The sequence below is a fragment of the Patagioenas fasciata genome, chromosome 4 (assembly GCF_037038585.1).
Source record: "Patagioenas fasciata isolate bPatFas1 chromosome 4, bPatFas1.hap1, whole genome shotgun sequence".
Lineage (NCBI taxonomy): Eukaryota > Metazoa > Chordata > Aves > Columbiformes > Columbidae > Patagioenas > Patagioenas fasciata.
This window is the reverse complement of record NC_092523.1, coordinates 3,152,903-3,178,842: the sequence shown is the minus strand read 5'-3', so window position 1 is coordinate 3,178,842 and position 25,940 is coordinate 3,152,903. Positions and strand designations below refer to the sequence as shown.

Sequence of the window (25,940 nt, the reverse complement as noted above, 5' to 3'; positions counted from 1 at the left end):
AAGGCAGCTCTACAACAGCATTCGAGCTAAGGGGGTGTCATTTCTAACACAGGAGAAGCGATCAAAGCCACCCCTGTGATGTCAGAGCTGTCTGAACACGCCCATGGAAAGAAGGATGAATCTTCGCATGCACCACAGATAGAATCACAGAACCATTTTGGTTGGAGGAGACCCCCAAGAGCATCGAGTCCAACCATTAACCCAAACCACGTCCCTAAGAACCTCATCTACAAGTCTTTCAAACACCTCCCGGGATGGTGACTCCACCACTGCCCTCAGCAATGGGGACAGCAGAGGGAAGGATGAAGCCCGCAGGTATCGAAGCCAGGTGAGCTAAGGGCAGCCTCCAGCAACCCTGGTGCTACCAGGCCAGGTGTGTGAACCGGGCACGATACAGCAGCAAAAAGGTGGCGATGAGGCAAAGCTGCAAATAACTCAGCACCAGGGTTGTACTCTGAATCAGCAACCATCCCTTCACCCAAAGCCCAGCAGCTTTTCTTTCTGAACAGGGTTCAGCAGCTCCTTTTTCTTCCACTGGAAATGAAAGAGGAAATCTGGGTGCGTATGATATGTAATTAATTGAAAGGCTCTGACTTAGAGAGATAAAAGAAAAAAAAATAAGGAAAAAAAAGCTGATTCAATTGAGTTATAAAAATTAATCTGTGATGTCCTGGTTAACAGGTTGAGATCAGCTTTATGAGAGGTGAAGTATCAGTTAACTCTTTACAGGCTGACTCTAGACTTGCTGCAATGCATTAATAAATGCCTTCCCTGGGTAAACCTATAAGCATCCTTCACATTTACTGAGCTTCCCTTTCGCCCTGAAGCTCGGCCACCTCCAGCAACCCACGTTCTTCACGGCATGGGACTTTGGGAGCAGCAGTTAGGAAGGAGAACATGGTTAGAGACAGCATTGCACGGACAGCTGCACATCCAGAAGAGAAAAACAGGGAATTACACAACTAAGAAACCTCTCAAACATCCCGGTCACAAAGAAAATACAGATTTTCTCCTCACCACCCTGTAAGTACGATACAAGTGCAGATTGTGAGCCTGGACAGCAATAGGAAAGCTGAAGACAGTGAGCCCCACAAACAGAGGCTTCACAAGACCTTTAGAAGATGCATAGATGAGGTTCTTAGGGTTAATGGTTGGACTCAATGATCTTGAGGGTCTCTCCCAACCAAAATGATTCTATTTATGGCTGAGCCTTTGAAGGTTGCGTGCACCAGTGCACAAATTGTGCTTGAAATGCCAGATGGGCAGGACTACCAAAGGCAGAACAGAGATGAAAACACGTCCATGGCAAGCAAGGGATGCTCGGCCCCAGCAGACTTGATGCAGACAACCAGAAATGTTCACATAGAGCAAAGAGGTCAAAGAGGTTCTCAGGACATGGGGCAGTGCCAGGGGTGGGTTACGGTTGGATTCAATGATCTTGAGGTTCTTTTCCAACCAAATTGGTTCTATGGATCTACATGAGTTTCATTCCTAAGAGAGATGCATTGCGTATTCCTAGATAAATCCAAACATACCCCTTGAGTCAGGGGCTTTTATTCCTGTTCCTGATTCTCTATTATCTCTCGATGATCTTGAGGTTCTTTTCTAACCAAATGATTCTGTGGTTCTAAGGCCCCTGTCCTCCTCCTGGGGTCCTCATCCAGCTCTACCATTCAAGAGAGGAGAGTCAGACACCAAGAAAATCCTTTTACAGGAGGAATAAGCCAATACTCTGTTTAGGTGGAGAAAACTCCGCAGTTGAATGCCCCAAGGAGCAGCAGTGACCTTGTCTTGTGGCAATGGGAATAAACAAAATGACTTCTCATGCGTCTTCCCATCCTTCTCTTCATCCCTTCTCCTCTCCCTCTACACAGCTTTAAACATTTTAATCACAGAATCACAGAATCGACTGGGTTGGAAAAGCCCTCAGAGATCATCCAGTCCAACCCTTGGTCCAACTCCAGTCCATTGACCACATCATGACCCTAAGTGCCATGGCCAATCTCAGTTTACAAACCTCCAGGGCCGGTGAGTCCAGCACCTCCCTGGGCAGCCATTCCAATGCTGACCACTCTCTCTGCACAGAATTGCTTTCTCATCTCCAGCCTCAATTTCCCCTGGCAGAGTTGAAGCCCATGCCCCCTTGTCCTATTGCTGACTGCCTGGGAGAAGAGCCCAATCCCCCCTGGCTAGAACTGCCCTTCAGGTCGTTCTAGAGAGTGCTGAGCTCACCTCTAAGCCTCCTCTTCTCCAGGCTGAACAAGTCCAGCTCCCTCAGCCTCTCCCCATAGGGCTTGTGCCATAATGACCACTGAGCTTGGCAGAAGAGACCAAAAGGACTCAAAGCAATGCCCATCCCTGCCTGCACGCTGGGTAAGATGACAGACAAGGCACAGGGATGATGGGAAGGAGCACACCACGTTTCTTTCCGCATCCACCCTGTCCTCTCACATTCCTCCCAGTGTCTCATCCATTACTGCTGGCTTGTTCCTTCGCTCTGATCTCTCTGTGAGCCAGGAAATTTTATATTATTAGAGCGTGCACCCACCTCACCAAACAAACAGCCACCAGCGGAAAGGACACCCTTCCCCAACCAAGCCAAACCTAAAGTGTTTGTGTTTCATTTGCTTTACAGCAGCGATTTTAATCTGCAGAACGGACCAAGCGAGCGCAGCCACCCTTTCCCGCTTCCCTCTCTCATTTTCATGGGATTTACTTATTTCTCCAGTCTGGCAGCCGGAGAGAGAAGAAACCCACAGGTCTTTGCTTTGAGAAATCTCTGATCAGCCCTACTCTATTGTGACCATGTCCTATTGCCAGGGAACAGGTCCCTGGGCAGGCGGACAACATGGCCTTCCAGCAGATGTATTTTAGGGGAAAAAACATAAAAAGATGGCATAATTCAAAGAGATTTTAAACCCCATCTCTTGAAGAAACAAAGCTGCAGTGACCATCAGGAGCGGTCTGTGGTTTGGTCACCCTCCTGAGCTTTTGGCTGACCCGAACTGGGTCTGAAGAGCTCAGGGCTCTTCCAGCTAAGCCATTTCTGCAGAGGGAAGAGAACCAAACCATGCTCACCACTGGGGACACACCACTAAACACCAGAAAACCAGCTTTGCATCCCTGCCCCAGGCTGGACCAGCAGCCGCGATGCACATGAAGATGCTCCTCTGCGAGCAGAACGGCTCCTGCCTCCTCTTTCTGCTGTATCAGGACCAGCCAAGCCCAGGAACAGCAAGCAATGTCTTCATTTTCTTCCTAAAATTAAAGCACAGGTCTTCTGTTTTCCAAAGCAGCTTCTATGAGTATCTGTAGTCACTAGTGCACATGAAGATGTGTGTTAGGTAGATGCACGCCATCCTGGTGGGCCATTCAGGATGGAATACTCTGAATAGACATCACCTCTGGCAGCACAAGGCATGTAAGAGGCACCGTAATTTCTAATTCTGCTTTTCTAATTTCTAGTTCTCCTTCTTGCCAACAAAGGGATGTGTCTGCTGGTCCAGGATGAACTTCAGCTCTTAACTCAAGAGGTTCCACAGGGAAATACAACAGAATTCTCTATTGTTGCACAGGAAACACATCTTTCAACAGGCTTCGGCATCAAACCTGCCTCTGGGACCGTCCCCGTCTGCTGGTGACATCCCTTCTGACCTCTAGAAAAATGCTTCCTCCCCGTTTTCCCGCCATGTGGAGAAACCTGCAAATAGCCTCGGAATATCAGGAGGGCAAAATTCTGGTTTGATGCCCACAAGCCACCTTAGATATTCTGCATCTCTCTCCAGAAGACCCTGCAGCCCATCCTTACCTTACGTCCCCTAGAGCCTCCGCTCTTTGCCAGCTCCTTGGTTATTTATTATTGGAGAAGTTGAGAGGGGATCTCATCAATGCTGATCAGTATCTCCAGGGTGGGTGTCAGAGGATGGACCAGACTCTGTTCAGTGGTGCCCAATGACAGGATGAGAGGTAACAGGCACAGACTGAAACACAGGAGGTTCCATCTGAATATGAGGAGAAACTTCTTTCCTGTGAGGTGCCAGAGCCTGCCCCAGGCTGCCCAGAGAGGCTGTGGAGTCTCCTTCTCTGAGACATTCAAACCCACCTGGACACGACCCTGTGTGATCTGCTCTGGTGACCCTGCGTGAGCAGCTGGGTTGGACTGGGTGATCTCCAGAGGTCCCTTCAACCCCAACCAGGCTGGGATTCTGTGATTCTTTCTCCGGGGTTTCCAAAAGCAAGCAGAGGCACGAGGAAAGACCTTGGACACCACCAGCTCTTGGACTGACAAGATAAAGAGTTAAAGCCGGCAAAGCAAAGGATTTGGAAGAAAAAAAAGGGTTATGTAATAAATCAGATATTAGAAGGCAGGAAGGTGCGCTGTATAGAGGAATCAAAGTCCGGAACAGGATGTATATAAAGCAAATATTGAACTAACTTTGATAACACAGAAAAATAGAAGATTCTTGGTGGGGTTCACCGAAGGCTCAATTTTAACTATTATAAATTTCCTGTTTCACTCGTGTCGGGCGGTGTTGCAGCGATCTATACAATGCATTGTGTGCCTAATGATTTCCTAGCCATGAATGGGTCACTCCGATTTTACTTTCCATGCTTTTTTTTGGTCTGTCCTGGAGCAACAAAGCTATTGAAATCCTCCAGGCCTTGCCCATTGGGTGTTTTCTTTCCTACCAAGACATCAAACTACCCTGAAGGTTTATTTTAAGCGAATTCAATAGGAGGGATCACAGAAGCACCTTGTCCAAAGCGTACAATGGGAGCCGAACCCAGGGCTATTCAATTAATAAGTGTTCCATTTCCATGAAATTCCTGTTGTGAATTCATTACCTTAATTAGGGTAGCGATTTATGAAGCTAACAAGGCGCCATTTGTTTGTGGGACACGTAGGCAGAGAAATTCCAGATTAATTCACACTGGAAGGAAGAGGAGCTCATGAGAAGCGAAGCAGAATTGGAAACCTTGGCAGATACCACCAGACTCACCAAAATGAAAGAGATAACTGAGAGTAAGGAACAGGAATAGAAGCCCCTGACTCAAGGGATATGTTTGGATTTATCTAGGAAAACGCAATGCGTCTCTCTTAGGAATGAAACTCATGTAGATCCATAGAACCATTTTGGTTGGAAAAGAACTTCAAGATCATGGAGTCCAACCATAACCCACCCCTGTCCCTGCCCCATGTCCCTGAGAACCTCATGTCCGCCTGTCCAACGCTCCAGGGATGGTGACTCCAGCACTGCCCTGGGCAGCCTGTTCCAATGCCCCACAGCCCTTTGGGGAAGAAATTGTTCCCCACATCCAACCTCAACCTCCCCCAGCGCAACTTGAGGCCGTTTCCTCTGCTCCTGGCGCTTGTTACTCAGGAAAAGACAGTAGTGATCTCCACCATCTACTCCCTTTCAAAGCATTTTAAGCTTTACATTAGTTGAGGGCTTTGCTCTTTACGTACTCCTATTAGTAAAGGAGCACGATGTTCCCACCACTCAAGACCTTCCTCCCAGTGTCAAACTTGCATTTTCCCTTGGCCACCGGGTGCCCTAAGTGTTGTCAGGTCAAAGCAAGGCTCGTTTTCAGTGTCCCTGGATGAGATGGGAATCTCCATCCGCCCTGGTCCCTGTTGCTGATGTATTTTTAGAGTATTTATCTTGCAAGCACAAGTGAATAGAAAAGCACAAGTTATCCCAGTGACCTGTGAGGTCATCTCCCACCACACTGGAAACATCAGTCCCTTTCACATCACAGAGCCTACTTGCATTTCCAGATGTTTTTCCACCAGCCTCACATTTAGCTTTTCTTCCCTGGTTCTTCAAGTGATACGAGCTCAAATCCCTCCATAATATCTTCATTATTTGATTTTCAGTGCTACCTCTAGGTCCTCCACATCACTCTCCACCATTTCTTGACCCTCCTCTGTACACAACACAGCTCTGCTTTAGATCCTTAGTGAATTCTCTGTATAAAAACTCTTGTAACTAAGATGATTTACATAAAACGTCCACTGTGCACGTTCCTCGTGAGATCCACCAAATAACCTCCTCTCAGCCCAATTCTCCTTGCAACACCGACTGCTCCCATCAAACCTTCAGCCAATTCCTGACTGACCTTGTGACTCTTCCATCAACCCCCTTGGTCTCCAAATTAACCGCTTCCCATCTTGAAAACACACCAGATATACCGCCCAAGTCCAGGTAGATGAGACCTTTCATGTCTCCTTTATCAAGGTTATTGAAGGAGAAACTCAGGTTCATAAAGAAGAGTCTGAATGATAAGGGGGACAAACCAGTCAACCCCATGTGGTCCTTGCCAACCGAGACTTTGCAGCTCCCAAGACACCCACCTGTGCATCCCTTCCATCCCTGTGGGCTGCAATACGTTATTTTGGACCAGAAGAAAACAACCAACCAACCAAAATTATAAACCTCAACCAAACAAAACACAAAAACAAACAGAAAAGAACCCAAACAAACACCTAAATCTTAAGATTTTTAAGGCAGAAAAGATCTTGAGAGTCCCTTTCATGGGAAGGGAAGGGAAGGGAAGGGAAGGGAAGGGAAGGGAAGGGAAGGGAAGGGAAGGGAAGGGAAGGGAAGGGAAGGGAAGGGAAGGGAAGGGAAGGGAAGGGAAGGGAAGGGAAGGGAAGGGAAGGGAAGGGAAGGGAAGGGAAGGGAAGGGAAGGGAAGGGAAGGGAAGGGAAGTCCTCAAGGTTAATGGGACTAGAACCAGGATTTGGGGAGGAATGGGACCCACACCTTGGAAAATAAAAGGCAGTGAGAGAAGATTAAATATACATTAGCTGGAAAGTTTGATTCTGCTCCACAGTAAGAAGAGTTTGAGGAAGGGGAGCAGAATAAGCCACTTAGAACAAGTGAAAAATAACGCACCTTCCCAGCTGCTTACAAGAGCTGGATCACAGAAACCTTTTGTCACCTTTGTATTTTATTTCTAAAAAAAGGAGACCACAACAATGACAAGATTCTAAGAGTGCTCACAATATATTAAACACGTCGCGTACTCTCCTCCTCAAGTTTTGGCTGCTAAAAATAAATCGACATTTCAACAGCCTCAGCCTCAAGAAGAGAGCTGGAGATCAGGGACCAGCGTGAGGGCAACAGGGTTGGGCAGGGAGAGGAAAGCACAGCTGGTGAGATGAAACACCGAGTTTTGGGCAGCACCAGTTTACCCAGAGCCTGGGCAAGGGGTTTAAAAATGGGAATAGATAAACCAATCACACCTCTGAGCAACCTGAGCTGGTGAAGATGTCCCTGCTCATGGCAGGGGTGGCACTGGATGAGCTGGGAAGGTCCCTTCCAACCCAAATTGTTCTGTGATTCCATGATCTGGAAGAGTCAGAGGATGCACAAAATTGGGGCAATCAGTAGCCAGCAGAGCACGTACAGAAGAAATACAACATTTGCTTTAAAACTTCCCCACAAAAGTCTTATGGTACGTTACAATAAAACTGTAAAGACAAAATAGGTATTTGCAAAGAAAAACAAAGCCAAAACAACTTGCCTTGTATTTGTAGGTGATGTTTTCTGCATTTCCCCCCCCCTTTTTGCAACGTGCCTTTGTTAGCCAGGGCTGAGTCTGCAACGTGGACTTGGACAGAGGCAAAAAAAAGCAATGGATTTGGGCTCTTTACTTTGTGAAGGGCCCAGCACAGGTGACCGCACCTCCAGGGTGACACCGAAAGTGTGTCCGACGTCACATGGACACACAAGGAAACTGTCATTCGTGTTTTTCTGGAGGAGAGCAGCCTGAATTCAGCCCAAAATGATTGCTTGATACTATGTTGTGTTCATGGAGGGGATGATCACACAGAATCACAGAGTGGACTGGGTTGGAAAAGCCCTCAGAGATCATCCAGTCCAACCCTTGGTCCAACTCCAGTCCACTGACCAGATCATGGCACTAAGTGCCATGGCCAATCTCAGTTTCAAAACCTCCAGGGCCGGTGAGTCCAGCACCTCCCTGGGCAGCCATTCCAATGCTGACCACTCTCTCTGCACAGAATTGCTTTCTCATCTCCAGCCTCAATTTCCCCTGGCAGAGTTGAAGCCCATGCCCCCTTGTCCTATTGCTGACTGCCTGGGAGAAGAGCCCAATCCCCCCTGACCAGAACTGCCCTTCAGGTCGTTCTAGAGAGTGCTGAGCTCACCTCTAAGCCTCCTCTGCTCCAGACTGAACAAGCCCAGCTCCCTCAGCCTCTCCCCATAGGGCTTGTGCTCAAGTCCCTTCCCCAGTCTTGTTGCTCTTCTCTGGACCCGCTCCAGCACTTCAATCTCTTTCCTGAGCTGAGGGGCTCAGAACTGAAGACAATGATGGTTGAACCAGTAGTCTCCACTACCAGATGTTCCAGCAGGTCTGGTAAAGGACAGGTCTCTTTTCTAGAAAAGAATACCCAACGCTTTAGTATTGGAGTAGTTTCTAGAAATTCTCAAATGACAAACAGCTCATCACGGCTCAGAATTCTTCTGTTTGCACTCAAGCTGAAGGGCTGCTATGAACAGAGCTCTAGAGATGTTCTCCTGGCCAGAGCTCCAAGGAACTCCATGCACTGAGCTGACACACTCCAAATTCTGTAGCCGTTCTGTAATAACTATTTATTTGCAAAAAAAATCTTAAAATCCTAAGAATACAACGGCTTTTACATTTTAATAAGCTATCGCATACTGATCTTAGGTTAAATCTTTGTCCAAAGTGAATGGAAGGTGCAGAAATCGGGGCACAAAGGCGGCAAAGAGCAAAATTCTCACTTGGAAGATAATCCAGGTGGGCTTAATGGAAAGTAATAAAGAAGTTGCTTTCATTGACCTTCAGGAACTCAGCTGCATTCAAAGAGTGTTTTAAGAATAACCGTATGGTGAGACGTGTTACTCAATGGTTCAACAGTAGGCCAAGTGGAAGAATCCGTGCTTTCCAAAACCAGTGGCATAGTGAGGGAAAAACCCTGGATTTTGGTCAAAAGTCCATGTGTCCAAAGCCAATATATCCTGTGGGCTTACCTGGTGAACTCAAACCAGGTTGAATTTAACATGCTTGTTTGCACATAAGCAGTTCATAAAAATCAATCGAGTGCAAAACTCCCTACAAAAAAAAAGGAAAAGCATCAAACTGAGGTGGAAATAATCTGCACGTTCGGTTTAATCTGACCCATGAAACACAAATATCAACTTACTGTTAAGTACAGTGATCGTAGAAGTGAAGCTGATTAAGATCCTCCACGTTACAACTGGTTTTAAACCTTACCAAATTGGAAGCCCACGTGAAAAGGTCTAAAAATAAAAGAGCAGCTTAAAAAAACTCACCCAATTTCCTTAAATCTTTACATTTAAGTTTGGCTATAAACCAACCACCTTTTCGCTAGGTTAGAAAACTAATAGATTTTAAAAGAAAACTGCTCAATGCTTAAAAATTCCAGTTTAGGGAATAGGGAGCTTATTAAAGACGCCAAGGACAGAGAGCAGATGGATACGGTTTATTGGTTCTCTCCATCACATCTGAGTTACAAGTGTAAAAGTCACACAAACTGCAGGTATAAACATGTAAAACAATACAAAAATAAATGGAAAGGTAATTTTCTATTTACTGAATCAAGTTGTGTAATAAATACAGTAGGCAAAAAGCTTCAATCACACCATTCAGCTTTAACTGAAGTTACAGTAGTGTTCGAAAAGACAAGGTTTTCACTTCAAGTTGCAAATATTAAAGCGTTGAGAACTAGTATACAAGTGAATTTTGGCACATTGTAAAGTGAGAAGTGTTACATCAGCATCTGACCGTTGTGTAAAACGAAGCCGTTTCTCACTAGCTGAGGTACATTTTAAACAATCTAAAATTAGATCGACGATGCGGTTCTAACAACTCACAGTGGACAATTCACTATACTAGTTACAATTTTTCCCTTTTAAGAATACCAAGGTATTCCAGAGCTTAAATCTGTGCAAATTCAGACAAGTTTCAATTAAAAAATAACAATAAGAACAAAAACTTATTAGGGAACTTTTGCATGCAACTTCAATCCTCCCCGCGATCCCTTGTGTTAATTGCAAAGTGTAAAATCGGACTAATTGCACGGCTTAATATAAAATACTCGGAGATCGCGGCGCGGTTCAAGTTGCAAATTGTTCCTCTATGTTTGTCCCATTTTTCTCCCTATAACTTCAGTAACTTCTGATCACACTCATTCTCGGTGAGGAAAATACAAGAATGAAACCACCACCACAAGGTCAGCAAAGCACATAAACCCCTTGAGGACTCTCAGCACTTCGCAATATCACAAATGCCTGGACACAAAGCGACTCTTTTCCATTTTCAAAAGACAGTAAAAGATAAAGCAACAGTGTAATGGCACTTTTTTATTTCTGTATCCAAACATTTGTGGTTTAGAAACGGTGCTTTTTTTTTTCCAATAGGTTTTACAGCAGGTACAAAAGCTTTCAAAACTAGAAGTATCTTAATCCTCGTCTTAACAGCGAGAAACCAGATTCCCCCCCAGATGGGGTTTAATTCAGTATAAACATCTCTGACCAGAGTACAAAAGTTACCTTCTTCTCCTAAAAAAACCCCACAAAAGTGCTGCTGATCGTTAGAATTAACTCCAAAATAACCAGCAACTGCTATTAAACTATCAGCAGCATCGGGCATTTACACATTTCAGTCCTCAAAGAGTTTTCTTTTAAACGGTTTAACCATTTGTGCTAATATTCTTCACTAAGTTAAGTTTAAGTCCTTTCACCAAAACTGGTTTTCCTTTAAAACGCGACGCCCATTTATTTAATACTCGGTGAATAAATGGTGTCATTTGCAAGGCACTACTATGTTTAAAGGATTCCATCGTCACAGTTTCACTATTTCGGTATTTTTTCTTCTGTTTTAAAGTCACAGTTAAAAATTACCAAAATATATTAAAAAAAAAAAAATTGAGGTAATCAAATTCTTTCAATACCAAAATATATTAATTGGAATAGTACCAGTATGGTGAAAGGGCTTGATAATACACAGCTATTTACCATATAGCATGCAGTACAGTATATAATTATATACTAGGCCTTTGTTCTTTGTTCTGCTTCAGTTTTTAAGGAACAGCTCCATTTGCACAGTTTCATGCCCATTTTGAGTATTTATTTCCTTCTTGTTCGCAGGGCACCTCGCTCATAATTACAACTCCATACACACCACCCCAAAATGAATTTGCCCCGTCGGACACTTGTTCTCGAGCGCTGCACAAATCGGAGTTCTTAAAAAGAGTTCAGCAGAGCAAAATAAGCTACAGTATCTTTATCTATCGTTCCATCAATTGCACTTCAATCTACTTTTGCTGTTGCCTCACAGCATCAACCAAGTTGATGTTGACAAAGCATCAACCAAGTGTCTGTTGTCTCAGCCACCGGGATTTATTCTGATATTACACCATCAGAACCACTAATCTAGAAATATGGCTTATGCAGATCAGGGAATTTGTAGTGACAAGGAGCACACTGGGTTTACACTAAGTTTATTGGCCGAGAACTAGAATCGGTTACCAATTTTCTAATGCCCCTTTTTATTTATTGCAGCGTTAATGACCAGAATTTTGTACTCTATTAAATTCTGGCTTGATAAATAAGTTTCATGCAACCAACTATACTTAGTTTGTAAACCCCCGCTAGCCCCCAAAATCCACCGCTAGCTACGTTTAGTCTACCAGGCACTACAGTATATTAAGACTAAAGTATAGCCATGCATAGATAAACTCACGAGCCTTATCACGATGCTCTATACCTGTAAATACGGGTTACTTACCCCCAAAAGCCTAGAAACACAAACTAAACGCTGGCTTTTATTGTACTTTAACAGGATACAAGTAGTTTATAAAGTCTCGTGGTGTGCAAAAAGAAAAGAATATTAAATTTAGACAGCTTTTTTTAAATCTAATAACGAAACCTTATCAACGTCTATATCCCAACCTGCAGCACCTGGAATTTCCGAGTCCAAAGGTAAAAAATATGTCTCTTAAGTAAGGCATGAACTGTCTACAGCCTTAGGATTGATGGCAGGGGTTAAACCTCCTTTTCCTGCCACAGAAAGAGACCCCGTGCTCACGTCTGAATTATTGTAAGTGTACTGTAAGATTTTATTGATGTGATTTCTTACTGCATCTGATGGAAAAGAAAAGGTGCAGTTGTATTCAAAACTGAGCTGTTCCTAAGGCAAAAGAACGTGACAATAAAGAATTCCTCCTGGGCTGTTTTCACTGGACTAAAGTCTGCATGCTACAATAATCTGCTTATATAAATAAGCTTCAATAAGCATCATTTAAGGAGCTGCTGGGGTACCTTATAATCCTTCAGTCAGTGACCTATGGAGTCTCACTTAAAATTGTACTAAATTCAAGAACGACTTGCCAGAGCTCCTATTGTGATATCGTTTAGGAAATGTAAAGGTTTGGATGCAAGTACTTAAAACTGGCGTTATCGGTTCAGTGAAACGTTACAGCATGCAAATTCTTCCGAAAGCTTCATAAATAGTTCAAGTATATATTTTGATATTTTTTACCTTTGGAAATCAGTCATTTTGAGGAAAAGGAATTCTTCGGCTAAAGAATCTCCCTCTTCTCTTGCTTTTATAGTACTGAAATAAGAATCCTTCAGAGATCATCGCTATTCATGTCATATATTTCCTAGAATACCACTAACAAGGCTGGGAAGAAAGCAAGATATCTCTGATTATCTCGTTTCACCCTGAAATGTATCAACACCTTTTCCCCCATTTCTCACTTTGGGAACACCCTAAAAGCAGTAGGATTAGCTACCTATCCGAGTTTCTATATTGTTCCCCCATTTCTCGCTTTGGGAACACCCCTAACAGCTGTGGGATTAGTTACTCTTCCCAGGTTTTTATATGTCCCCCCATTTCTCGCTTTGGGAACACCCCCAACAGATAGAGGATTAGGTACTCAGATGCGTTTTTGAAGCGTCCCCCCATTTCTCGCTTTAGGAACACTCTAAAAGTAGTAGGATTAATTACTCATCTGAGTTTCCCAATTGTTCCCCCATTTCTCGCTTTGGGAACATCCTAATATCTGTGGGATTAGGCACTCATCCGAGTTTTTGAAGAGTTCCCCCATTTCTCACTTTGGGAACACCCCAAAAGCAGTAGAATTAGCTACCTATCCGAGTTTCTATATTGTTCCCCCATTTCTCGCTTTGGGAACACCCTAACAGCTGTAGGATTAGGTGCTTTTCGGAGTTTTTACACTGTTGCCCCATTTCTCACTTTGGGAACACACCAATAGATATAGGATTAGGTTCTCATCCAAGTTTTTTCCAGTGTCCCCCCATTTCTCGCTTTGGGAACACCCTAAGAGCAGTAGGATTAGGTACTCTTGTAATTTTCTTAATTGTTCCCCCATTTCTCGCTTTGGGAACATCCTAAAAGCAATAGGATTAGCTACCTATCCGAGTTTCTGTATTGTTCCCCTGTTTCTCGCTTTGGGAACACCCCTAACAGCCGTGGGATTAGTTACTCAACATAGATTTTTAAACGTTCCCCCATTTCTCGCTTTGGGAACACAACAACAGATACAGGGTTAGACACTCATCCAAGTTTTTGAACAGTTCCCCCATTTCTCGCTTTGGGAACACCCTAAAAGCAGTAGGATTGGATACCTATCCAAGTTTCGTTATTGTTCCCCCATTTCTCGCTTTGGGAACACCCCTAACAGATACAGGATTAGGTATTCATCCGAGTTTTTGAAGCGTCCCCCCATTTCTTGCTTTAGGAACACCCTAAGAGCAGTAGGATTAGGTACTCTTCTAATTTTCTTAATTGTTCCCCCATTTCTCGCTTTGGGAACGCCCTAACATTAGTGGGATTAGGCACTCTTGTGAGTTTATAAATGTTCCCCCATTTCTCGCTTTGGGAACATCCCCCAATCCCACACAGTGACGTGCACCACTGCTCATCGGTTGCTCCTGTGCAAGAAATTCCAAGGGACACCCAGGGATTAAAGTGGTTTGATTATCTGCACGACGGACCAATTTCACCATCACATTCCAACCTGCCAGGAAACAAGAGTTTTGCTTCTTTTCTTCTTTTAAATCAGTTTCCAGGTGACGTTTTTTACAGTCTGGAACGAAGGTGAAGTGGAAGCAAACCCAACAGTACAAACAGCTAAGCAGTTACCATATTAAAATGCCAACCTTACAGGAATGATCTTAGTTTTAAAAGGAGTGCTGAAAACTTGAGTTAATTTTCTAGTTAACCAGCAAGGACAAGAGCATTTTTGGTTACTGACAGTAAGTGGTTTGGAAATGCAAAGAACGCACGTGCTTATGTCTTCTGCTCAAAGAGATCGTGATACTCTTGTTCTTCTAGTTCTCTGTTGTATTTCTCTATTTCCCTGTTGGCTTCTTCCAAGTAATCGTTCATGAATTGGTCCATTACTGAGATTGAAAAGCTGAGGAAAACACATTTGTGTTTCATTAGGAAAGAACACAGGGGTGTGAAGGATTGAAACGGAGAAATGAACTTAACAGCAGAGTCAATTACACTGTTAAGCGGCATCCTTTTATTTGATCAGCACTGGGGATCATCCTCCATAAGTGCTCCAATGTCTGGTTGCTCCCACGTTGCTTATATTCACATAATTATTACATATTCATTACAATTTTGGGAAATTTTGACATACAATACACCTATACTAAGAAATAACTGATGATACTTATTATTGTTTAGTTTCTTACTTACAATACATCTATTAATTATTAGTTAAATATAAACTAAGCACTCTGCTTCCAACCAATGTATTAATTAATCTTTCGTCTCCCGTTTGTCATGCAGAAGGATCTAAAACTTGAAAAATATCCCCTCGTTTTGCAGGTGGTTAGAAAGCATTTATCTCATGTCAATTGGTTAATGATGGGTATGTCTTTTATAACTTAATTATGGGATAAATTAATTTGGCAGCTTCTCTTCAGGATGTGCCAGATCAGAGACACTTAGAGAAAGCAGAAAGTCCATATATAATCTTCTGTGGATCCCAAAGTCAGCACTAATCACAACTACTCTGTTACTGAGGAATAAGGAGTTGCAAAATAGCCATTTCCCAGTCAAGAGGAAGAACATAAGATCATAAATATAAAAGAAGAAGAAGAATATAGAATATAAAAATAAGAATATCCTATAAAATATAAAAAGAAGAATATAAAATCAGTGCTTTACCAGTGCTTGTATCTTTTATTGTCAAACACCGAGATGCTGGTAAAGGTCCAGGGAATAGTCAAGTCCAAGTCTGTCATTAGGTTATTTTCTGCCAGTACAACTTAATGAGGAGCTGACCCTGCAGACACAAGTCCTGGTTTCAAACTGTCCCACAGGGGACAGAAAATAACTGTCTGTTCTTATTCCAAAAGAGAATCACAGAACCCACGTGGATTTTTGTCAAGATTGTTGAAGTTAAAGTGAAAAGTAAACTCGAAAAAATCAAACCAAATTTGAAATTTTGGTAATAAAACAAGAAATGCAGAGGCCCCTACATGAGCTGCAGTTTGTGTTCTGTAAAGTGACACCAAACAAGACGAGTGAGGACGGTGCATTTATCAACGCGTCCGTGTCACAATTTGATAGGCAAGTTGCACTGCTTGCGAAGCTGAAGGAGTTTTAAAATTAGGTTTTACTTGCTTAACTGAGTTTAAAAAGTGATCACAAAATATGCACCTAATTCTGCACGCCCTGTTCACATCACTGCGTTGCATTCAATGAGGTTTTTCAAGTTAAGAAATGAGAGCAATCACTTAACATCAGCTTCACGGCAAAATATGTCAAAGAAAAAGAGACTATGATGTAGTAAAACCTAAACCAACCTCTGGTTGTTTTTCCTTGAGTGTGTGCACGCACATGCACACACACAAAATTATATCCCTTTGGAAGTTTTATCAGTCATGACCAGGCATTAAGTAATAATATAGCACTCTTTGGTTTGAAAAACATTCCTTTGACAAGCTGTGGTCCATAAATTATTCTCTCCGTGAGCTCACGAGCACTTTTGGAATTGTTTTGTTGGTTCTATTCTGCTCCTTAGATCATATCTCTGAAAAAGGGTTTAAATAGTACGTTTTAAATGGCAAACAGCCATGCGCAGATTTAAAGAACAACACTTTTCCCTTCATATTAATACCTGCAAATCAAACTGGCGCTTCACTACTTCATCTGCTTTGACAGTCGGCATTTCAGATTCGCATGGCCTGTTGTCTACCTAAAACCTTCACCAAAACCACGTATATTGTAAAGGATACATGGATGGTAATCCATTTTGTCACCAAAAAAGTTCACAAATTGTGTCCCATTGTAAAAATAACCAGCTGGAAGTGGATCCAAGTGGCGTTTCACCTGCATTAAGAAAGAATATACTAACATTAAATATTTTAAACTCAAAACTGCTTGGACACGATCCTAACCAGCTTAAAAAGATCCAAGAAAAATCCCTTGTGCTGAATTTAGCAGTTAGGGAGCAAGGTACAGCTTCTGGCTAAAAAGGGGTGATCCAAAAAGCCAGTATGACAAAGGACATTCATATAAACTAAGGGAGTTAGGAACAGTAACACTAATTATAACCACATCAAATTTTTAGGAACGCAACTCAACAGACAGCACTTAAAACCTAAGGGTAGTTGATGAGGGTAGGATCAGGCATTTAGGACGCTAAATGGTACCTGGGGTGGGTTAGAAGGGGGTGGTCAGTAGGTCAGAGAGGTTCTCCTGCCCCTCTGCTCTGCCCTGGGGAGACCACACCTGGAATATTGTGTCCAGTTGTGGCCCCTCAGCTCCAGAAGGACAGGGAACTGCTGGAGAGAGTCCAGCGCAGCCACCAAGATGCTGAAGGGAGTGGAGCATCTCCCGTGTGAGGAAAGGCTGAGGGAGTTGGGGCTCTGGAGCTGGAGAAGAGGACACTGAGGGGGGACTCATTCATGGGGATCAATATGGAAAGGGGGAGTGTCAGGAGGATGGAGCCAGGCTCTTCTCGGTGACAACCAGTGACAGGACAAGGGGTAATGGGTTCAAACTGGAACACAGGAGGTTCCACTTAAATTTGAGAAGAAACTACTTCTCAGTGAGGGTGTCAGAGCGTGGCCCAGGCTGCCCAGGGAGGTTGTGGAGTCTCCTCCTCTGCAGACATTCAAACCCGCCTGGACACCTTCCTGTGGAACCTCAGCTGGGTGTTCCTGCTCCATGGGGGGATTGCACTGGATGAGCTTTCCAGGTCCCTTCCAACCCCTGACATTCTTGATTCTGTAATTTGCAAGTAACAACCTGCACCGGACAGAGCAGGGAGAAAAAATGGGGAAAGGCCCTTACGGTACCCAAAATCTCGTCCAATATCTTACACTTCCTCCTGCTTTTTAGGGCTGACTTGATAACACCAAGATGTATATCTCAAATTCCACCGGCCAACCTCAGTTGCGTTTCGAGTATAGAAAAAGACACGAAGCGCTTCAATAATTGAGCACTCAGCATACTTGTTATGGCAGGTATGGGAGATGCGCTATCAAACTTATGGATATTGAATAAAATCAGGCAGAAGAAAGGCTTGTTATTAATTAATTATTAAATTAACTTACATGAATATTCTTTATCTCCTGAAGGGTCAGCATGCCTCGGGTTTTCAGGGCTTTCCTCTGAGGTTTCTGTATGAAGAATGAGACCTCAGTTATAAACCGAGTGACAATGTGATTATCACAGTTTAGTGACATTAAAAAAACCCCAAACCATATAAAATAAATTCTTTCTTGAAAATGTAGGTAAAGGCTGTGAAATCTCTGGTCACTTGCTATCATGCTCAAGCCCAGCACAGCACGTACTTTAAAAATTAAATTCTGGATAGAATTATTCAATTATATTAAAGCACTCACAACTATGTTCTGAAAACAAAAGTAAAAATAAAGTGATTGCAACTAAGGCACCATTAGAGATGACAAATCTAAAAGGGTTTTTAAAAATACAACTTTAATACAGCTCTGCTGAAAGAAAAAAAAGGAATAACAGTCTAGTTTATAGTCTGAAAAGTCTTATAATTCATTTATTTCATGCAGCACCTCTCAGGATTCTCCCTTATGAGGAAAGGCTGAGGGAGCTGGGGCTCTTTAGCTTGGAGAAGAGGAGACTGAGGGGTGACCTCATTAATGTTTACAGATATATAAAGGGTGAGTGTCAGGAGGATGGAGCCAGGCTCTTCTCAGTGACAACCAATGATAGGACAAGGGGTAATGGGTGCAAACTGGAACACAAAAGGTTCCACTTAAATTTGAGGAGAAACTTGTTCCTGGTGAGGGTGTCAGAGCCTGGCCCAGGCTGCCCAGGGAGGTTGTGGAGTCTCCTTCTCTGCAGACATTCAAACCCGCCTGGACACCTTCCTGTGGAACCTCAGCTGGGTGTTCCTGCTCCATGGGGGGATTGCACTGGATGAGCTTTCCAGGTCCCTGACATTCTGGGATTCTGTGATTAGCCAAAATTCTGAATTCACCACAAGTAGTGAGATTATACAAAGACTATTTGTAGTTTTGAGCTTCTCAAAGAGGAAGCGCTTCACACGTGCGGTACGTATGTGATTTTAAGTTCCAAGTTTTCAAAAATGTAAAATAATATTCTATGGAGTTCTATCCCCCAGGTGATATACACAGTGCATAAGACATCACCACAGAAGTTGCCCTGAAGTAACAACCTGCCAGGATAACAGAGGTGAGAACCTGAACATCCTTGGAAATATGAATAGCTCCAAGAACGGACTGCAAGAAACATTCCTACACAACTTTTTAGAGATAATATGCAAATCTTAAGCCACAAAGCAGCAACCGTGAGTATTTTCAACTAACAAATGTTCTAAAATGGGCATCACTAAAGAGCACAGTTGGAACCACAGGCTCATGTTCCAAACGGAGTGTTAAAATATCTAATTGGTATGGTTGAGCAGTTTCTGTTGTAGTATATTCCCAAATCAAACCTCAAGACTCACTTTCTAAGACAATATGTAGCACGGCAAAAATAACATGTGCTGGTACTACTTGGTTGTGTAGCATTGAACCATCATTCCTAGTCAGGTTGTGCCAGTCCCTGTGTCAAATTAGCAAGACACCACAACTAAAAAAATGTGCCTTCTGGGCTTCTTAAGATGCACATATTCCCTGTTCCCTACTCCAGCTTCTATTGCATCGGAACATTAGCCATGGAGAAGTACATGAAGTCTTACATAGCTGAGCACTTAAATAAGCAAGACAAAAGAACTGTACCCTCCATTTCAGTGGATTACATCCAAGGAGGTTTAATTTAGTGAATCAAAACAAGTTTTCAGCTTTGCAGCGTTCAGGTACTTGAAGAAGATTTATTTAATACTACAGTTTAGCTTTTGGCAATCAGGTCTCAGCTAAATCATCTTGTGTTTATTCTGGACAAACTCCATTTGCTCAAGCGTTCAAGAGCGGATCAATCCACGAACAAGCTGTAGCAGATATTAAAACAATACACAAATTACAATAAGCATTTGCAAACGGTTTGTCTGAAATACATTTACACCCTGCAGTGCTAATACCTTGGTAGAAGAGAAAAGAGATTAACAAAAAAGAGCCACGTTGAGAAATTCAGATTCCTCCTTTGGTTGTTAAATGCCAAACAGGTCACACTGAACAACAATAAACATGCCCACGGACCTGTTTTGCAGTTTCTCGGAGCCAATCTTTGATATCCTCTTCCTTAAGAGAGCAGCCCACGAAGACGAGGAAGCATTCCTGCTGATTGCTGCAGTCTCTGTGCTCGCTTCTGGCGTCAGGAGGAGTCGGCCCCTCCGGAACGGGCATGAGGCTCAGGGAATTTGATGATGTGTTGTGACAGACTTCAATCACTTTATCAGAATCTAACAAGGAGAAGAAGGGGGAGAGGGAGAGGGAGGGGAGGAAGGGGGAGAGGGAGAGGGAGGGGAGGAAGGGGGAGAGGGAGGGGAGGAAGGGGGAGAGGGAGAGGGAGGGGAGGAAGGGGGAGAGGGAGAGGGAGGGGAGGAAGGGGGAGAGGGAGAGGGAGGGGAGGAAGGGGGAGAGGGAGAGGGAGGGGAGGAAGGGGGAGAGGGAGAGGGAGGGGAGGAAGGGGGAGAGGGAGAGGGAGGGGAGGAAGGGGGAGAGGGAGGGGAGGAAGGGGGAGAGGGAGAGGGAGGGGAGGAAGGGGGAGAGGGAGAGGGAGGGGAGGAAGGGGGAGAGGGAGAGGGAGGGGAGGAAGGGGGAGAGGGAGAGGGAGGGGAGGAAGGGGGAGAGGGAGAGGGAGGGGAGGAAGGGGGAGAGGGAGAGGGAGGGGAGGAAGGGGGAGAGGGAGAGGGAGGGGAGGAAGGGGGAGAGGGAGGGGAGGAAGGGGGAGAGGGAGAGGAGGGGAGGAAGGGGGAGAGGGAGAGGAGGGGAGGAAGGGGGAGAGGGAGAGGAGGGGAAGAGATATCCGAATAATTGTTAAGCTAATTTAACATTGACGCATTGGCGTCCTAAGAATACAGTACGAAAATAAGTTTTCAAATACAATAATAAGTAGTAATTTGTCCTTACCTGAAAACTTAACTTTGCCCATGATGTGATAAATATTTCCAGAAAAAGGACTTGGCTTGAGCAATGACTTAATCGCTGTTTGAAATAGAAGGCAAACACATTATCTCACTTATTGTTCTCATGCTTGGTGAAGCTTCTGGTCAGACCTACGCTACAGGTCTCTAATCCACATCCTAGTGCTTGGGGGAAGAAGCCGCAGGGTCCCCCGCAGCCCCGCTATGGAACATTTCTAGATGTTCTCATTTCTTTGCTATGGGGTAGGTGGGAAATAACACACGTTTGGCATAATGAAGGCTTACAGTGTGTGTGGAAAGTAAAATGGTGCTCCTTAACACTGCTTTGCTACGGAAAGAAGGAGAGGCACGATTATGTATCTACTCTAGAAGCCTAACGTGGAGCTGAGCCTATTTTCTGGTAGCTACAAAGAATTATTTGGCATAAAAGCAGAAGTTGACCGTCACTTATAAGCTGTGTTTCGACACTACTAAATAAAATTAAACAGAAAATAAAAAGCAAACATATGAAGATAAGTGCCTCAGTCTCTAGAAACCAAATATTAAATTGGATTTTCATCTGAACAGAATTATGGGTCAATTTTCCAGAGCAGACACTAAAGAAGACAATTTACTGTACTTTAAGGAAGGAAAGCTGAGTTTTCAATTCAAAGTTTACTTCAGCAGTAATTAAATAATGTTGCTTACATCAGAGCCTTCCTTCCCCTCTGTTCCTCAGTATTTCAAACTGGGATTTAAATCAAGTCAGTCAAAGTTCACTCGTACCTTTACACTTGGTCACAAATCGTGTTTTTTCTAGAGGACGATTAAACCACACACAGATCTGAACCATTGGAGGGAAGACGGGCCCAGCTCTGTATTTACCTTCATACCTTCAAACAAAAAACACACAGGTTCAACACAGAGAAAGCACACGTGCTTGTGCTTTTCATCTAACAGCTGAAACATCTATTATTTCACCCCAGCTAAGTCTTGCTCATAGGAAGAAAAACACGATGCTTTCTTCTCTAAGACACCCATGAAAACGTGATATTAACAGTAGGAGGTTGTTCAAAGAGCTCAGGGCTCCTTTTGAGGCTCTTCCTGCTGCATTTCTTTATTTTCTTATACACTACCTACAAATTATCCTTTCGTGCTATCAACAGCTGTCCAAAGGTTTTCAATACTTTCTTTTCCTGCTTTCTCTCCCTTTGGTTCCACGGGCAGCTCCGACAGCCCAAGCTTTGCGCCAGTTGACTTCAGGAGCTTTACTTGCGTCCAATTTAGAGCGAGAATTATGAATAAAAAGCTATACATGCAGAACCGGCAAGGTATGGTAAATACATCCTGCTTCTAACACCATAAACGTGAGCAGAAAACAGTCAGCATTTAGAAGGGCTGACAGGTTTAGATCTTCTGCCAAGTAGGTGCAGCACAGATAAGTGCAACAAGATGCTGCAAAGAGCCCTGAACCATGAAAAATATCCCTCGCTATTGAACGCAAAGTTTGGTACCGTGTGTTATTGTGCCCTTCGCCTCTGCCAACACTGTCAATAAAGTTGCTGGGTTTTATGAATAATTGTTCTGCTAATAGCTAGACTGACATAGTAAGTTAATTCCAGTAAGGCTGAGTAGCTGTCAGAAAGAAATTACTCCGCTCATTATTGACCTCACCCATCCCAATCCTTCCCAGTTCATTCCCAGAGGGCTCTTTTCTATTCTTCTGAAAAGCAACAGTAATCTCGCCATTGATTTAAGTGGTGTCCAGAAAGGATCTCTTTCCCCATAAAAGGATGGCAATCGTCTATCTACTAAGAATACTCATCAGCTCTCTCTTAAAAATGATTTACAAAGCTATGGCCTGTTCCAAATGAGTAGTCTTGAAAAAAAAAATATATATATAAATGAAGTTAGTGAGACTTTTTAATCTTCAAGTTAATTAGAAAAATAGTTTTAATATTTCTCAGTCTAGATACTTGCCAGCCAGGATACATCAAATATCGAGCTCTCATCATCCGAGGATTTGAAAAGCTGCTTTCTGAGAGAATTAATTCAATATCCTCATTCCTATAAAGAGATAAAGATGAAGATTTTTAATTTTATAAGTTTAATAAAATAGCTACTATCTGTATGCTACTTACATCAACCAGAATGCATTAGTCACAGTAAAATTAAAAGAATTTTAGTGTGACAGCTACAGTAACGTAAGTCATACTCGACAAACAAAAATATATATTTCCTAATTCCTGTATTTATATGACCATAAACATCAAGGGAAGATGCCTTTTGCATGAGAAGCATCTGCATCTCCTTTGTGTAAGTTACCAGAGTAAAACAAGAGAATACAAGTTCCTAAGTGCCCGTGTCCCATCTGCCCAAAGTGACCGGTACTGGCCATGACAAACGTCACCTCGTCACAATCCCGTTCTCCGCCAGGATGAAGGAAACAGCCGGATTTGCCGCTCGGATGAGGCTCTGCAGCTGCACAAGCAGCGGATGCTTCTGATCTGTAGCGTGACTCGTGAAAACCACGTTACTCACCAGCCCTGGGTAAGGAAATCAGAGGATAATTTACACGTCAGGTACGCACCAGGGGCTAATACACGGTTAAGTGACATAATAGCCATTCTTCTCTCATTTTCCTTCCATTTTACTACATTAAAGTTATCAGAGAAAAAAAAAAAAAAAACGGTGAACAAAAAGAATCACAGAATCGATTGGGTTGGAAAAGCCCTCAGAGATCATCCAGTCCAACCCTTGGTCCAACTCCAGTCCATTGACCAGATCATGGCACTAAGTGCCATGGCCAATCTCAGTTTACAAACCTCCAGGGCCGGTGAGTCCAGCACCTCCCTGGGCAGCCATTCCAATGCTGACCACTCTCTCTGCACAGAATTGCTTTCTCATCTCCAGCCTCAATTGCCCCTGGCAGAGTTGAAGCCCCTGCCCCCTTGTCCTATTGCTGACTGCCTGGGAGAAGAGCCCAATCCCCCCTGGCTAGAACTGCCCTTCAGGTCGTTCTAGAGAGTGCTGAGCTCACCTCTAAGCCTCCTCTGCTCCAGACTGAACAAGCCCAGCTCCCTCAGCCTCTCCCCATAGGGTTTGTGTTCCAGTCCCTTCCCCAGTCTTGTTGCTCTTCTCTGGACCCGCTCCAGCACTTCAATCTCTTTCCTGACCTGAGGGGCCCAGAACTGAACACAACACTCCAGGTGTGGCCTCCCCAGTGCAGAGTACAGGGAAGGATCACTGCCCTTGTCCTGCTGACCACGCTGGTTTGGATACAGGACAGGACACCATTGGCCTTCTTGGCCACCTGGACACAAGAAAAACCCAAGCAAAGAACCTTTCCTCTTTTGCCTACCCAGAAGACCACCTAACTTCACACTGTGGAATAACCAAAGGCAGAATTATCATTAACTAATTACTTCGCATCTAGAGGGCAGCCAGCTCAGATACCCGTTATTTGTCACAACCCATAGATGTGCCTGAATGACACATCCTAAAAGAGACAAACCTTACAAGTCACTGGAATGATTCAAAGGGAAATAGGCAGGATCTTGTAATCTGGGGGTTCTAATGAATGAGTGAAAATATTATTAAAAATTAAAAATATGAGCCTACCGGTACAGCACCAGTCGCTGAGGATGAGTGGACTACTGGGGAAGGGATGCTATGGCAAAACAAGCTACACCAATTTCTTTCAATTAGGTTGTGTAACAAAAGTCATTTAGACTCAGTTAATCAAAAGAATCAATTAATTAAAAGAACAAGTTGACACAAGAATCTATTTCAGAAGGTTTAACCAAATATACTGATGTTTAAAGCCTCTTGGCAAATGCAACATGTAGAAAGATAAAGAGGTAAAAATAGGTTTGGACTCTGTTGCTGCTTCCAAAAACAAGAGAAGTCTGAACCCACGAGGCATCAAAAAAGGTAACAAACAATGGGGTAACTGTTTGTCCCGAGTCCCAATTCCCAAAAAGACTCAGCTGTGTCACCAGAAAAGCAAATCCTTTCCCAGGCCTAACAGGATCCCTCCGCTTTGCGCCTGAAATGGTTCCGCTTGTCAAGCAAACCCTGTCCCAGATCTGCCGGTGACAACGCAGGCTCACGTTACACCCGCTGTCCTGCCAGCTACGAGACGAGTGCTGCGTTAAATCAGAACCAAGTGCTGCTACAGCAGGCGCCCCCGAAGCGAATCAGAAATAACACACTGACCATCGCAATGGGCACCGGGAGGATCCTCATCAAGGAAAAGAACATGAGACGACATAGCGCACTTATCACCGGACCCATTTCAGTGTTCCTGCTTTCCAATTATATCAAGATGTTACAGCAGAATGAATTGCAGCCCAGCTCCCCAGAGACTGACGCCCTGGGATGTCACTGGTGTCCCGAATGCCTTAGGAACATTAGTTCTTTGCTCAAGCTTTGCGGCTCACTTCAGACCCTTTCCAGGTACAGAAAAAGAAACTCTTGACTATCCTTAAATGATTGAACCAGGATGCATTTCCCTGCCACATGAAGCTCACACTGATCTGTTGCCTACAGGGATTCCTGATCTTTACAGAGCCTTTAAAGCACAAGAATCCTTGCAGAGGCATCTTTACACAAACATTTCTACTTCCACTTCAGAAAGATTTAAGTTTTCTTCAATACACAATTACTCTTGAGGGAGACTGGAGGGGAGTACACATGTAGAAATTTAAGTCACACGCGTGCTTGAAATTATTATGTAGATCATGCAATTAAGGTGAAAAGTACAAATAAGCTAATCAACAGCCACCATATTGTGGGTGCGCTATGCATAGTGTTGTTCTTTTCTTAATAATCCCAAACTTAATACTGATGTAAAAGCCAAGTCTAATCAAAACACAGTTATAATTCCTGTGAAGTTGGCACAGAACAACAAAAAGGTTGTATAATATAAGTGCTATAAAACATACATTAGTTATAAGCACTGTGCCTTGGAGAGAAGTGATTGTCAAAGACGAACCTGCCAAAGCTTATAGTTAAGAAAAAGATTGAAGAATAAAATCTCGCAAATCGGAACCCCGTGCATCTTGTCCCATGCTCCTCACCCATCCCCTTTCCATCAATCTCCGCTTCATTTGCGCCTGTCTAAGGGGAATAGCGTTGGGCACCAGCTGTCACTCCTGCTTGTGAACTCCCACGCAGCCTTGAAGAAGCGGAGCCTGCTCAGAGCCCCGGGAGGCCCTGTGAGCTCTGCCATAAATCTTGTAGGTGCCAGTATCATGTAAAAATTGGCCCTGGGTTAGGAGGCAACAGCCCGTGACACTGCACTGACCCACAGGTACTGGAATCCAGAGGAAAAGTAACTCTCTGAGCATGGAAGATGCCACACAGCTTTAGT

At 43.7% G+C, this 25,940-nt stretch overlaps 1 protein-coding gene and 1 long non-coding RNA gene across 2 annotated transcripts in view; both read right to left on the bottom strand.

Moving 5' to 3' along the window:
• Positions 1 to 13,600: 13,600 nt before the first annotated feature.
• DNAAF9 (dynein axonemal assembly factor 9) overlaps positions 13,601 to 25,940 on the bottom strand; it is a 76,970-nt gene continuing 64,630 nt past the window's right edge. Inside the window, exons 30-37 of the mRNA XM_065836845.2 lie at positions 22,977 to 23,112; positions 22,547 to 22,633; positions 21,353 to 21,459; positions 20,574 to 20,648; positions 19,701 to 19,903; positions 17,619 to 17,684; positions 16,296 to 16,389; positions 13,601 to 14,444 (exon numbers count right to left, since the gene is read on the bottom strand). Coding sequence (XP_065692917.1) covers positions 14,332 to 14,444; positions 16,296 to 16,389; positions 17,619 to 17,684; positions 19,701 to 19,903; positions 20,574 to 20,648; positions 21,353 to 21,459; positions 22,547 to 22,633; positions 22,977 to 23,112 — 881 coding nt within the window. The 3' untranslated portion in view covers positions 13,601 to 14,331. The remainder of the gene's footprint in view (positions 14,445 to 16,295; positions 16,390 to 17,618; positions 17,685 to 19,700; positions 19,904 to 20,573; positions 20,649 to 21,352; positions 21,460 to 22,546; positions 22,634 to 22,976; positions 23,113 to 25,940) is intronic.
• Positions 15,218 to 16,289, bottom strand: LOC139827962 (uncharacterized). Its single transcript, XR_011739106.1, has 2 exons — positions 16,178 to 16,289; positions 15,218 to 16,090 (listed from the first exon to the last, which is right to left on the bottom strand). It is a non-coding gene; the product is annotated as an uncharacterized lncRNA (long non-coding RNA).